The sequence below is a fragment of the Hyaena hyaena genome, unplaced genomic scaffold (genome assembly GCF_003009895.1).
Source record: "Hyaena hyaena isolate Hyena2069 unplaced genomic scaffold, ASM300989v1 scaffold_130, whole genome shotgun sequence".
NCBI classification, from domain to species: Eukaryota; Metazoa; Chordata; class Mammalia; order Carnivora; family Hyaenidae; genus Hyaena; species Hyaena hyaena.
Genome location: NW_024080762.1, coordinates 1,469,451 through 1,483,187, shown reverse-complemented (window position 1 = coordinate 1,483,187; position 13,737 = coordinate 1,469,451). Strand labels below are relative to the sequence as shown.

Genomic DNA, 13,737 nt, shown 5'->3' with positions numbered 1-13,737 from the left:
GTCGTGGAAGCCAAAGGCATGTAGTTTCAAAAGGAGGAATGGGAATCTGTGAAGCTTGCTGAGAGGCAAGGATGAGGAAGAGTGAAGGCAGTCACTTCCGCAGCGAGGACAGGAGGGGTGACTCCAGCCAGGGACAATCTCCGCGGGGTAGTGGGGGTCCGAATCCAGGAGCTAAAGGCCTGCTCCTCCTTCCTCCCAGGATGGTGAGTGCATCCCAGGGATGGACAGTGAGGACAGGCCTCTAAGTACCAGCGAGGTTGTTGCCCCCGCACAGGTCACGGGCCAGCTCAGCACCACACCGACCTGTCGGATCCTGCCTTCCCACCAGCGAAAGCCGGCAGAGACGCCGGAGGAGGGGAGAAGGGATTGCACGCCCCCTCCCGGGTCCACCCCTCCCCAGCACCCTCACCTGCGGCTCCTCCACCCCAGACGAGAACCACCGGTCCCTTTACGCCGCCTCCCTCAGCAAAGGCTGAGAAGCCCCGGGTCACCCGGCGCCAGAGGGCAGCCACACCCGGAATTCCAGCCCCGCACTTCGCGCCAGCTCCCCAGGGCGGCGGCCTGGCGCCAGAGATCCCGCCTGCCGGCCCGACCCCACCGTTCAGGCGGCTGACGGGCCACCGCGCAGAAGAGCAAACGCTTACACCGACTGGGGGTGGGGGTGGGGGGCGCAGCCGCTGCGCCCGCACCTCCGGGCCTCCCTGAAAAAGGGTCCAGCGCCCCACCCGCGACCCCCCTCCTGGATCGGTGACCGCGACCCAACTCGGTAGCCGGTCTGCATTTGGGACGCTCCAGAGCGAGGTCTGGCTGGTGCCCTGCTGCGGGCTGTGAACAACTCGGCTTCCACAGGCTGTGCTGCGGCTCAGTCAGGTTCCAGAGCGATGATCTAGTCTAAAGGAGCTTGCGGCGGCGGGGGGGGGACTCCTGGGGGGACTCCTGGTACCTCTTCCTCCAGGGAGAACTCCAGATTGTCTAACTGGTGGAAACCCCTTAGTAATGCCTGCCTATTATTCAACAGTGTCCTGGAGGTTGTAGCCATTGCACAAAGGCAAGAAAACGAAAGAAAAGGTTTGGATACTGAAAAGAATTTCATTTTTTTATTTTAAATGCTTATATGTTAAGCTCTCTACTCAGCGTGGGGCTTGAACTCAGAATCTCGAAATCAAGAGTTTCATGCTCCACCCACTTGGCCAGCCTGGCGCCCCCCAGAAAAGAGAGAATTTTTATTTGAAAGATGGTGAGATAAACTATCTTGAGGACACATAATCAACTGGAAAAAAACAAAACAACATAACAAAGCGGCCCAGACATTCTTATATTTGGGGACTGGGCCAGGCAGAACTGTGATGGGAATAGACACATACTGAACTTTTATGGAGTTCATTATTCTAGGACTTATAGGATGAATATAAAAGTCATTCATTTCTCTGTAGACCCACAATATACATATATAATAAAATATACAAAAGTTATAAAATATATTTGAGAAAATGATTCTTTTCATATGGCAATAACACATAAAATACCCAAGAATAAACTTTTATTTCTTATTTTTTAATGTTTATTTATTTTTGAGAGAGAGAGAGAGAGAGACGGAACATGAACAGGGGAGGATCAGAGAGAGGAGACACAGAATCCAAAGCAGACTCCAGGCTCTAAGCTGTCAGCACAGAGCGGTGCCTGGGGCTCGAACCCACTGACCACAGCTCATGACCTGAGCTGAAATCTGACACTTAACTCACTGAGTGACCCAGGAGTCCCCAAAATAACTTTTAAAATGTAGAAAGTCCAAGAGAAGAAAACCACAAACATTTTTTTAAATGACATACAAGAAGACTTGCATGGAAAAAAAAAAAAGAAGACTTGAATAAATGTTCTTGAGTGGGAAGATTCAGAGTTTTAAAGAAGCTAATTTAGGGGTGCCTGGGTGGCTTAGTCGGTTAAGCGTCCGACTTTCACTTAGGTCATGATCTCGAGTTTCGTGGGTTCGAGCCCCGCGTCGGGCTCTGTGCTGACTGCCAGCTCAGAGCCTGGACCCTGCTTCAGATTCTGTGTCTCCCTCTCTCTCTGACCCTCCCCTGCTCGCGCTGTCTCTCTCTCTCCTAGAAATAAATAAAACATTTAAAAAAAATTAAAAAAAAAAATAAAGAAGCTAATTTATCTCAAATTTAATGCAAGGGCTTGCCTTACCAGATGTCAGAAGAAACTACAAAGCTAGAGCAATCAAAATACCGTGATATTTACTGGCTTAGGAAAGATTAATAGATCCTAACAGGGAGTCCAGAACATGATCTATGGGCATCTAAGAATTTAGCACATGATAAAAAAGGTGTTTCAAGTAAGTAAGAGAAGAATGGATTGTCCAATAAATGGTATTGGGGCAACTGGCTGTCTTACACAATTCACAAAAATAAATTCCAAGCAGATTAAACATCCAAATATTTTCTAAATCAAAAAAGAACCAAAATAAAATAGAGGAGACTGTTAAAATGTGAGAAAAGATCTTTCTTTTAAAAAAATTCTTTTAAATGTTTATTTTTGAGAGAGAGAGAGAGAGAGAGAGAGAGAGAGAGAGAGAAAGAATAAGCGAGTGAAGGGAAGAGAGAGAGGGAGTCACAGAACCCGAAGCAGGCTCTGGGCTCCGAGCTGTCAACCACAGAGCCCGAAGCGGGGCTCAAACTCAAGAACTGTGAGATCGTGAACTGAGCTAAAGTCAGATGCTGAACCTACTAAGTAAGCCACCCAGGCGCTCCAGGAAAGATCTTTCTGAAAGCAAGATATAAACCCCAGAACACATAAAAGATTTAATTGCGTAAAATTAAAAGTTTTGTACATCAAAATTTAAACAAAGAATTGATATTTTTAAACATATAATGAGTACACCCAAGTCAATAAGAAGTAAACAATCTAACAGAGAAGTAAGCAAAGTGGGGCACCTGGGTGGCTCAGTTGGTTAAGCATTGACTATTGGGTTTGGCTCAGGTCATGATCTCATAGTTTCAGGAGTTCGAGGCACACTTCAGGCTCTGCACTGACAGTGTGGAGCCTGCTTGGGGATTCTCCCTCTCTCTTGGCCCGTCCCCCACTCCTACTCTTTCTGTCTCTCAAAATAAGTATATTAATTTTTAAAAAATAAAAAATAAAATAAAATAAAAATATTATTTAAAAGTGAGCAAGGAATATTGAACAGGCAAATCACAAAAGAAATATTTCTCATGACTATCTTATTGGTAAACACTTAGAAAATTATACTTCTCAGTACCACCAAGGATATATTACAAATAAACAAATCCTTTGATTCAACAATTCCATCTCACAGAATTTGGTATAAGGAAATAAATGCAAAAATAGGCAAAAATTTATATGCATATGGTTAACAATTATGGTGAAACAAGTGGAAATACCTAATAATATTTTATCAATATAATAGATTCCTATGCGATTGACTAAAATAGTGGAGTATATAGCTGCATGGGCTTGGAGGGAAAAAAAAAAGTCCAAAATGTGTTGTTTAGTGAAAAGTTCGTACAGATTAATAAGTAAGATATAATTAATCCATTTGTAAAATTTAAAAATCTATACTTAAGGGTATATTATCAAACAGTGATTATATCTTGGGTGAGAATTATGGGGTGATTTTTGTTCTCTATAATTTGTTTTATTTAAACGTATTATAACAGGCATGTAATACTTTCAAAATCAGCAAAATCAATAAAGATCTCTAAAAATAAAAGGTAGAAATTATATCTCCTTTTTTACTTATTAAGGTTCAAAGGCTTAAAAGTTTAATACTATCTACTGCTGATCAATAGGTTGGCGATTAGCCAGTCTCGCCCACTACTGTGTGGAAGGGCAGTGTGAGAAAAGGTGCATACATTTATACACAGATGCCCATCAGACCCATACATTCCACCTCTAACAATTTACTCTTAGGAAAGAACTGGACACAAATTTAAATGTATAAGAATGTTCAGTGAAGTGTAGTTAGAAGAAAAAAACAATAGGGCATGAAGAAATTGTGATTTATTCATTCCTGGACTGGAAGTCTATGTAACAATTAACATTTTTTTAAGTTTATTTTGAGGGAGAGTGCAAGCACACCAGTGGAAGAAGGCACAGAGAGAGAAGGCAAGAGAGAGTCCCAAGCAGGCTCAGCGCCATCACCTTGGAGCCTGATTTGTTGCTTGAACCCACCAACCACGAGATCATGACCTGAGCCAAAACCAAGAGTCAAGACACTTAACTGACTGAGCTGCCTAGGTGCCCCTTAAAATGATATTTATCCAGTTATTTATTAAAACTTATTTCTTGGAGTTCCTGGGAGGCTCAGTTGATTAAATGTCTGTCTCTTAAATTTGACTCAGGTCATGATCTCACATTTATGAGACTGAGCCCACTGTTGGACTCTGTGCTGACAGCATAGAGCCTGCTTGGGATTCTCTCTCTCTCTCTCTCTCTCTCTCTCCCCCCCATCCCTCCCTCTCCCCTCTCTCTCAAAATAAATAAACTTTTAAAAAACTTATTTATTAGGATTGCCTGGATGGCTCAGTCAGTTAAGCTTCCGACTTTAGCTCAGGTCATGATCTCGCAGTTCATGAGTTCGAGCCCCACGTCGGGCTCTGTGCTGACAGCTCAGAGCCTGGAGCCTGCTTCAGATTCTGTGTCTCCCTCTTTCTCTGCCCCTACCCCGCTCGTGCTCTGTCTCTCTTTCACAAAAATAAATGATAAAAGTTAAAAACTTCTTTATTAAGGGGCACCTGGGTGGCTTAGTCGGTTGAGCGTCCGACTTTCGCTTAGGTCATGATCTCGCGGTTCGTGGGTTCGAGCCCCGCGTCGGGCTCTGTGCTGACTGCCAGCTCAGAGCCTGGAGCCTGTTTCAGTCTGTGACTCCCTCTCTCTCTGACCTTCCCCTGCTCACGCTGTCTCTCTCCTAGAAATAAATAAAACATTTAAAAAAAAAATTAAAAAAAAAAAAACTTCTTTATTAAAACTAAGTCTATGTGAACACAAAATGATAGCATTACATAGCATTGGGGAAAGCATTATATAGAATGGCATGAACAATAAAATATATGTGAGAAGGATGCTTACCCAAAATTCCAACAATATTTTTCTCCATAAGTTGGGATTTTAGGTGTTTTCATTTTCTTCTTTATACTTTTCTATATATACTTCACCTGACTTTTCTGATCACAATAAACTATTTTCATTTGGTGAAAAGAATAAAAAGGAAGAAGGATACAGCAAGAAAAAGACTTGTTTCCAGGGTACAGCAATATTAACTAATAAACACCTCTGAAATTCCAAATTGCTAAAACCTCATTCTTCTTACATGAAAACCCTTAGAATCCAACAGAAAAAGAAACCTTAATTTTAAAAATGAACTTTGCAGGGCGCCTGGGTGGCTCAGTCGGTTAAGCGTTCGACTTCGGCTCAGGTTATGATCTCACAGTCTGTGGGTTCGAGCCCGCGTCGCATAGGGCTCTGTACTGACGGCTCTCGCATAGGGCTCTGTACTGATGGCTCAGAGCCTAGAGCCTGCCTCAGATTCTTTGTCTCTCTCTCTGCCCCTCCCCCACTCGCTCTCTGTCTCTGTCTCTCAAAATAAAGACATACAAAAAAAATTTTTTTAATGAACTTTGCCAAATCCCCACATGTGATAAACTGCACAAAACTAAACGCGTGTGTGCGCTCACACACACACACACACACACACACACACAAGTTCACGTAAAACGGGTGAAATCTGAATAAGGTCAATGGGTTCTATCAATGTCAGTTTTCTGGTTGTGTTCCGGTGCTCTTGTCATACAGGATGTCACCACTGGACGAAACTGGTAAAAGGTACATGAGACCATGTGAATCTACAATTATCACCAAATACAAAGTTTATTTCAGAAAGATACATTTTGCACCTTTAAAAGGAAACAAACCAAGATTTCTCAAAGCTGGGGCTGGATCTTCAGAGAGGTGCGGTCTCAGATTCTCAAAGCTGGAAGCGTTGCTGAGAAACTAACTTTTGCTTAGTTAGCACCACCTGTGTCTCCGGCCATTACACAGTCTGACAACCTTTGAAGTGGGCCAGATGTGACTCTCTTTTATGGATGAAGAAAGGGAAGACAGAGCCAGGAGTAACTCAGCAGTGGAGAAAGGATTTGAATCCAGGTCTTTGGCTCAGCCCGTTCCTATTATTCTATCACAGTGACTACGCATTCTGGGAATGACTTAAAAGAAAAAAAGAAAACTATTCGGTGTTATCCATATCAAGAAGCTGGGTATAAGAAAATAAATAGTCCAGGGAGTGAAAGAAAAGGTAAAGTCGCAGTCAGGCACAAGGAATTTAAAGATGTGTACCTGCATGTGAATAGCATCCATCAGGCGTGTCATGCAGAAAGTCCTGCTAGAAAGTTCTTTCCAACACCCAAACGGTCCTCATTCTAACAAGTGATCCTTCACCAAGGAACAAACTTTTGTCATCCTGTTCCTTCCTTGACAAAACTAGGTCTCCACTGCAGGTGTGACCAGGGCAGAGTCTCGGCCGTGACCGCTCCACCACTCCGATCCTCTCTTCTCCTGGGTCTCATATTACAAGACCCATTAGCTGTCCCTACTCGCTACATTCACATGGGGCCAGCTGGTTATTTCCAGTCCTCCCAAGTCTTCTTCCATCATTATGGACGCCAGTTGACAGTCTAATGAATCTTGGATTCCCGGCACGGCTTGCAGGGAGGGTCTGTGAACTCCTGGGATTGGGGGCAAAATTGTTGTGTCTGAACAAAGGGACAGGTTTCTGGAAAGACAGCATTCCGCTTTTATTAGATTTTTAATGGAGCCTATCATTTTCAAAATGATAGGAAACACAACCTTAGTTTGATCAGCATCAAAATGCGTTGAAAATAAACACTCTGGGGCATCTGGGCGGCTTGGTTGGTTGAGCGACCAACTTTTGATTTTGGCTCAGGTCATGATCCCAGAGTTGTGGGATGGAGCCCCGTGTCGGGCTTCTCACTGAGCATGAAGTCTGCTTGGGATTCTCTCTCTCACTCTCTCTCAAATAAATAAATAAAAATTAAATTTGGACTCCAAAAGTGATTACTCTAAATAATAAACACTCAGCTAGCAATGAACACCCCTGGTGCTTAGATTGTGGTCTCTAAATATTATTTCCCACTGAAAGGAAGCAGCACTTGGGAGAAATGGCTGGCTCCATGTTTGGGGCAGGGAATGCACAAAGGAGCCTAAAATATCTAATCCTGCCAGAAAGCAAGGAAACCATCAAAGACAGGACACAAGTTCCCAAGAGCCAAACTGAAGATGGGACAAAGACGGGACAATCTGAGCATCAAGAAGCCTGATGTCTGCAATGGACTAAGACACATCAAATATATTTAAATCCACAAGATCATAATAATACAAAATGACTCATCAGTTGCCTTTGGTGAATACTAGGAACCCATCTCTTCTTCTGGAAACTTAAAAATAAAAGGGGAAAAATTCATTGCCTTTCTAGTACTAGCTATAACTCAGTGACCAAATTGTTGCAGAGGGAATATTTCTTTATAGAAAGATTCAAGCTAATAAATGATGAAGAAGTGAAAGAACTAGAGCAATACCATGTGGCAGCTCCTAATGAATACTGTGTCTAAGTGACATAATCATCAGTGGCTGCTCACATCCCCCAAAGGGAAATAGCCAGCCCTTATGTGCTTCCTCAGATGCTTAATGCCTCTTGAACCTGACCAATATCCAGATCCAACTCTCAAGTCATAGGAAATACAGGAGTCAGAGGAACATTTTGAACACCACCAACAAACTGAGAAATGGTATTGGACAAGTAACCTGATTTCTTCAACAAACAAATCGCAAGGAAAAAAAAAAAAAAAGAAATCGAAGGGGAACGAATAGATTACAAAAGGTTATTAAAATAAAGATATGGAGATTCAATATGTTAACAAATTTCATTAAACCTCATTCAGATCCTTAGTAAAATAAACAAATGGTACAAAGACATTTATGAGACAATGGGGGAACTTTAAATGCTAACTCATTGATGATTTTAAGAAGTTACTGTTTTTAGGTGTGACAACAGTATTGCAGTTACATATACATACATCTATTTTTAAGTTTATGTATTTATTTTGAGACGGAGAGAGAAAGAGAATCCCGAGCAAGCCTTGCACGGTCAGCGCAAAACTGGACACAGGGCTCCATCTCACGAATCATGAGATCCAGAGCTGAGCCAAAATCAAGAGTCAGTCACTCAGTTGACTGAGCCACCCAGGTGCCCCTCTAGCTATATTTTTTTGAAGGCTTTACCTTTTATAAATACACACTGAAACGGTTGTAGATGAAATAATATCTTAAGTTTGCTTCAAAATAATCCAGCAGTGAGAGAGGGGAAAGGTATAAACAAAACAAGGTTGGCCCATAACTTGGTAATTGCTGAAGCTGGGTGATGGGTGCATCTTGCTTATTAGTCTATTCTTTTTATATATGTTTGAAATTTTCCACAATAAGGAGAGTTAACAATGAAAAATACCAGCATTTTTCAACTTCTTTAGTAATCAAGGAAACCCCATATGAGTATCAATTCTGAGGTATTGTCGCTGGGTTGTTTTAAAATAAAATTTCTGGATAGTCCTACAAAATTCAAAAACTATTATTATTTTTTTAAGTAGGCTTCAAGCCCCGCACAGAGCCTGATGTGGGGCTTGAACTCACGATCCTGGGATCAAGATCTGAGCTGAGATCAAGAGCCGGATGCTTAACTGACTGAGCCACCCAGGCGCCTCTCCCCAAATTATTTTTAAATAGCATTTTGTGTGGCCTGGGTTGGTATGGGCAGGTTTTGAGTAATTTGGTTAATGTTAACACAGAGTAGAAATATTTAAACTTTTTTTCTACGGAAGACAGAAAAAAAATTCCTTATAACTGGTTGCAGTTGTTTGCTCAGGCATACTACCCACATTGCTCTCACCCTAAGTCAGAGACAAAAGGAATGCCAATGACATGAAATACAGTAGGATTTTGACAATTATTTAATATACCATTGATGTGCCATGTCAACCCATTAGTAGCATAAGAAATTTGTGTTTGATTTAAACTAATTCTTTATGTGCTTCTTAGTTCAGATTAAAAAAGAAATAGTGCCAACCAGAAGTTGACATCTGTTTAAAAAAAATTCACTCTATGATCTTCTAGTAGATATCAGGAAACACTTTTTTTTTTCATTTTATTTTTTTTAATGTTTATTTATTTTTGAGAGACAGAGTGCAAGCAGGGGAGGGGCAGAGAGAGAGGGAGACACAGAATCCGAAGCAGGCTCCAGGCTCCCAGCTGTCAGCACAGAGCCTGATGCAGGGCTTGAACTCACGAACCTTAGTTCAAAGCCGAGCCGAAGTTGGCTGCTCAACTGACTGAGCCACCCAGGCGCACCTTCATTTTATTTATTTGAGAGAGAGAGAGAGAGAGAAAGAGAGGAGGAGCAGAGAGAGAAAGAATCCCAAGCAGGGTCCATGCTCAGCTAGAACCCCAATGCAGGGCTGGATCCCACCTGGAATCATGACCTAAGCCATGATCTGAGCAGAAATCAAGAGTCAGATGCTCAACTGACTGAGCCACCCAGGTACCCCACAAGGAAACACTCATTTAGGACTAAGTTTGAAGAGGGGTTCAACCTCCGTGGGTTATTAATAGGATTTTTTAAAGGTGTATTTATTTATTTTGAGAGAGCAAGCACAGGAGGGGCAGAGAGAGGAGAGAGAGAATCCCAAGCAGTCTCCTTGCTGTCAGCACAGAGCCCAATGCGGGGTGTCAATCCCACCAACTGTGAGATCATGACCTGAGCCCAAAGCAAGAGTTGGCTGCTAACCAACTGAGCCACCCAGACACCCTAACCTCCATGGGTTATTAAAATTCCAGTCCTAATTTATGACTAAGCATTTCTAAACCACTAAAAATGTGCAGCTGTGGTAGGGAGAAGGGAGGAACCAGTTTACCCTGTAGAGGCTTACATTCTTGGGGAAAAAAGCCTTCCTTCTAGAATCTGTGCTGTGGCAGGCAGGTACTCCTTGGGTGGGGGCATCCAGGGAATGGGGGACAGTTACTTCTTATGACATAGGAAGCTCCATTCTCAGGGACTTCTGCCCTCCCCGCCTCCTTCCTTTCCCATATTAGTAAACATTTGGGGGATTTTCAAAGCTCCAAAGGTTGGTGATAACAGGTGGTGACAGCTTGATGCCCTGCAACCAAGGTGAATAGCAGCACAGTGGCCAAGCCTGACCTCGTGACAAACTTAGACTTGGCACCAGAGATGGCTGCAAAATTGTAGGGCTTATTTTCACTTTTCAAGAAAGGAGAAAAGCAAGTTATTTTCTGGTGTCCAGACTCAGACACTGGGCAACGAAGTGGAATGTTTTTGGATTTCATGGGCTTGTGTGTGTGTGTGTGTGTATGCGCGCGTGTGCGTTCATGTGTGTGTTTATTAAGTAAGTTCTTTTTTTTTTTATTATTATTAAGTAAGTTCTAAGCCCAATGTGGGGCTTAAACTCATGACTCTGAGATCGAGAGTCACATGCTCCACAAGTAGCCATAGCAAAGAAGAAATTATGTGAAGACATAAAATACCTCCAGAAACTGAGGGGAAATTGAGGCTAATTAGCAGAACCACTGAATGACAGCATAGAGAAGGCCCTTAGGGAGCCTACAATCCAATCTCCTTACCTTACAATGATGGCAAAGCAGACCCAGAGAGGGGACCCGACTTTTCCCAAGTCTTAGCAAAACAGGAACAGCGTCAGGCTTAGAACTCACTTCTGATTCCCAGAGCAAGGGTCTTCATGCTGGCCTGATAAATATGGTAGGTGGCATTCAGGGGCCAAAGCTACAGCTTAACCAAGTTAAGAATGGGGCAGAGTCACCCAAGTAGGCACTGGGAAGAGCTTCAAGGAGGATGGCTGGCATCAGTCCGTCTCGAGTACTGCTGACTTTCAACCTCAGGGGGCTGGTCATCTTAGGTGGATGAATTAACACACAGGTCTTTCTGGTCTGCATTAAGGCTTTTGAGGACTCGCCTAAATTCAGAAACTTGGAAGTAACTTGTAACATCAAGGCAAGGATAGGGCCCAGGCTGTTCCCTCTAGGGTATTCAGAAATTTCTCCCGAAGGCAAGTCAGGAAGAGACTTTGATTTGGTCCCAGCAGAAACTCTTCCGGAAGCTCAGGGGCAGCGTCTGTCTGCTTTGCCCCCTAGACCTGCCCATCTGCCCCAGAGATGGTCACTGCCTAACTGGCCTCGTCGAACTGTAACCTCAACCTGAGAGTGTCTGTTGGCATGGACTGGATTCTAGCCACTATAATCAGAGGACGGCGGAGGGGGGTATACTGACCCTCTCCCTGCAGGGTGGGAGGGACACCCTCTACTCCACCTCTCCCTGCAACCCCACAAATCTTTGAAAGAAGCTGGACTTCGGGACAAAGATATCACAGATGGTCAGGGCGCTCTCTCTTATTCTCTAGGAACCTGACCCCACAAGGACAGGGCACCCTTAAACAATCATGAGGAGGGGGAGACAGCAAACAAATAAGGGTAAATGACAGCTGGGTACAGACCCATCAGCCTCTGAAAACAGGACAGAGGGAGCACCAAAGCATCCAGCCAGTTCCAGAAATCTGTGTGGGGTGGGCACAGGATTCACGCATTCACCCTACCTTCCCCAGTGCTAGCTGGCCAGGGGAACCAGGCTGCCCTCCAGAGCTCAGACTGTGGGGCTTGGGACCTGGGCATGGGCAGGAACTTACAGCTTCGTTGGCTGCCTCTGTCTTCCCTAAATAATCTCAGCCCACGGCACCCCAAGAGCTCAAGGGGCAGAGACCACAATTCTTGCTGTCACCTGAAACGCCAGCTCCAGCCTGCCCAGCCTCCTTGCTCTTTCCCCAGCTGCAAGAACTTTCCTTCTTCCTAAGGTGACTTTGGATCAGATCTCCAGGCTAAGAGATCGGCCCCAGCGCGCCCGACCGGGACGGGCCTGGCGCACGGGTGCGGCCGAGTCGTGCTGGGGCAGCTCCACGCTGCCTCCTGGGCCGCCGCGGGCCACTACAGTTGCAGACCCGGCTGGGAAAGGAGAGAGGCTGACCCCTCTGAGGACCATCAGGGAAGCGTCCGACTTGGGGTGAGGGGCAGTCAGGACAAGGAAATCGATTTGTCTGGGGAATGAATGAATGAGTAAATGAATGAACACACGAATGAATGAATAGCGATGGTATCGGAGACGCGGTAAGAAGCGTCCCAAGGAGAGTGCCCTCCACCATCCTGATGCCGCCCAGACTTCTCTCATGCCCCAGGTACGGAGTGCACACAGCAGGGCCATCTGCCCCCTCATCAACACCTCGCAGTCCCCCGGGGGCGCCGGGGCCCGCGCAGCAAAGCTCTGGAGCCGAGCGCAAATTCTGGTGGCCGGAAAGTGCCTGCCCCGCGGGGAGATTGCACCCAGGCGCAGGGTCCCCCGAGGCCGCCTCGCCTCGCCCCGCGGGGAAGCGTTCCCTCGGCCCCCAGAGCCCCGAGCCCAGCCCGCTGGCCGCAGCTCCTTACCTGCCCGCCTCGGCGGCCTCGCCCCGGTTCAGAGCGGTCATCGCGGCGCCTCCAGCTAGCGCCTGGGACCGCGCGGCCGGATCCGGCACCCTCCCGCCCGCCTCCGCCCCGAGGGCCCGCCCCCACCCGCCCATTGGCTGCTGCGCGGGACCGGCCCGCCTATTGGCTGTTACTCCCCCTGGAACGCCCCGGGCTCTGCGCAGATTCTACCCCTCCCACCTCCGGACCCGCAAGTCTCGGGGGCCCGGCCTCGGTCTGCACTTCGTGCTCCTCGCAGCGCAGACCTTGGGTTCCCTCCAGGCTCTTCCTCTTCAGCCCTGCCAGTCTCGGAGCCCTCTGCAGCAACCTCCTCCAAACCCTCCCGACTCTGAGCTCCTGGGCAGGTTTCAACTTCTCCCCACACTAACGAAGGGAGGTATTTTGTTTTTGTTTTTTTAAATTATTTATTTATTTATTTCTAGGAGAGAGAGAGAGAGACAGCGCGAGCAGGGGAGGGTCAGAGAGAGAGGGAGACACAGACTCTGAAACAGGCTCCAGGCTCTGAGCTGGCAGTCAGCACAGAGCACGACGCGGGGCTCGAACCCACGAACCGCGAGATCATGACCTGAGCGAAAGTCGGACGCTTAACCGACTAAGCCACCCAGGCGCCCCGAAGGGAGGTATTTTGAACTGGATAGTCGGGCTGTCGGGAGCAAGAATGCTTTCATGCTTTTCCCAGAGTTGGGTCCTGCGGAGGGACCGAAGATGGCCAGAACGAAGTGGGGAAGCAAGGCAGTAAAGCTCAGAGTGGTGCGATGTCACAACGACCTGGGCTTGGGAATGGGGCCAAAGCCCTGTCCCGCCATCTTACCTGGCCTGCAGGACCCCTCCCTCGTCCCACCAGGTGGGGCCTGGCTCATGGAGGGGATCTAGAGGGGGAAGGTGCAAGCCAGATTCAGTTCCATTGCCAAACCTCTCTCCAGCCCTTAGCCCTCCTTTGTCAAGGGGATAAGACATCGGCAAACGGATGGGGACAAAGAGAACCAAGAGATAAAATTTTCTGGAAACTGGGAGCCGTACCTGGGGTCTCCCTACAGTGCCCTTATGTTAGAGGCCTCTACCGCAGAAGACATAAAAGGAGGTGCAGGGCAATGGCCACTTCACTCAGTT

The 13,737-nt window shown here is 46.1% G+C and overlaps 1 protein-coding gene across 2 annotated transcripts in view; it reads right to left on the bottom strand.

Annotated features, from left to right (window-relative positions):
• The window catches only part of GRAMD2A (GRAM domain containing 2A), a 35,651-nt gene extending 22,984 nt beyond the window's left edge, over positions 1–12,667 (bottom strand). For both annotated transcript variants that reach the window (XM_039237877.1, XM_039237878.1), the window contains exon 1: positions 12,589–12,667. In XM_039237877.1, the coding sequence (XP_039093808.1) occupies positions 12,589–12,629 (41 nt within the window). In that variant the 5' untranslated portion in view covers positions 12,630–12,667. The remainder of the gene's footprint in view (positions 1–12,588) is intronic.
• Positions 12,668–13,737: the final 1,070 nt, after the last annotated feature.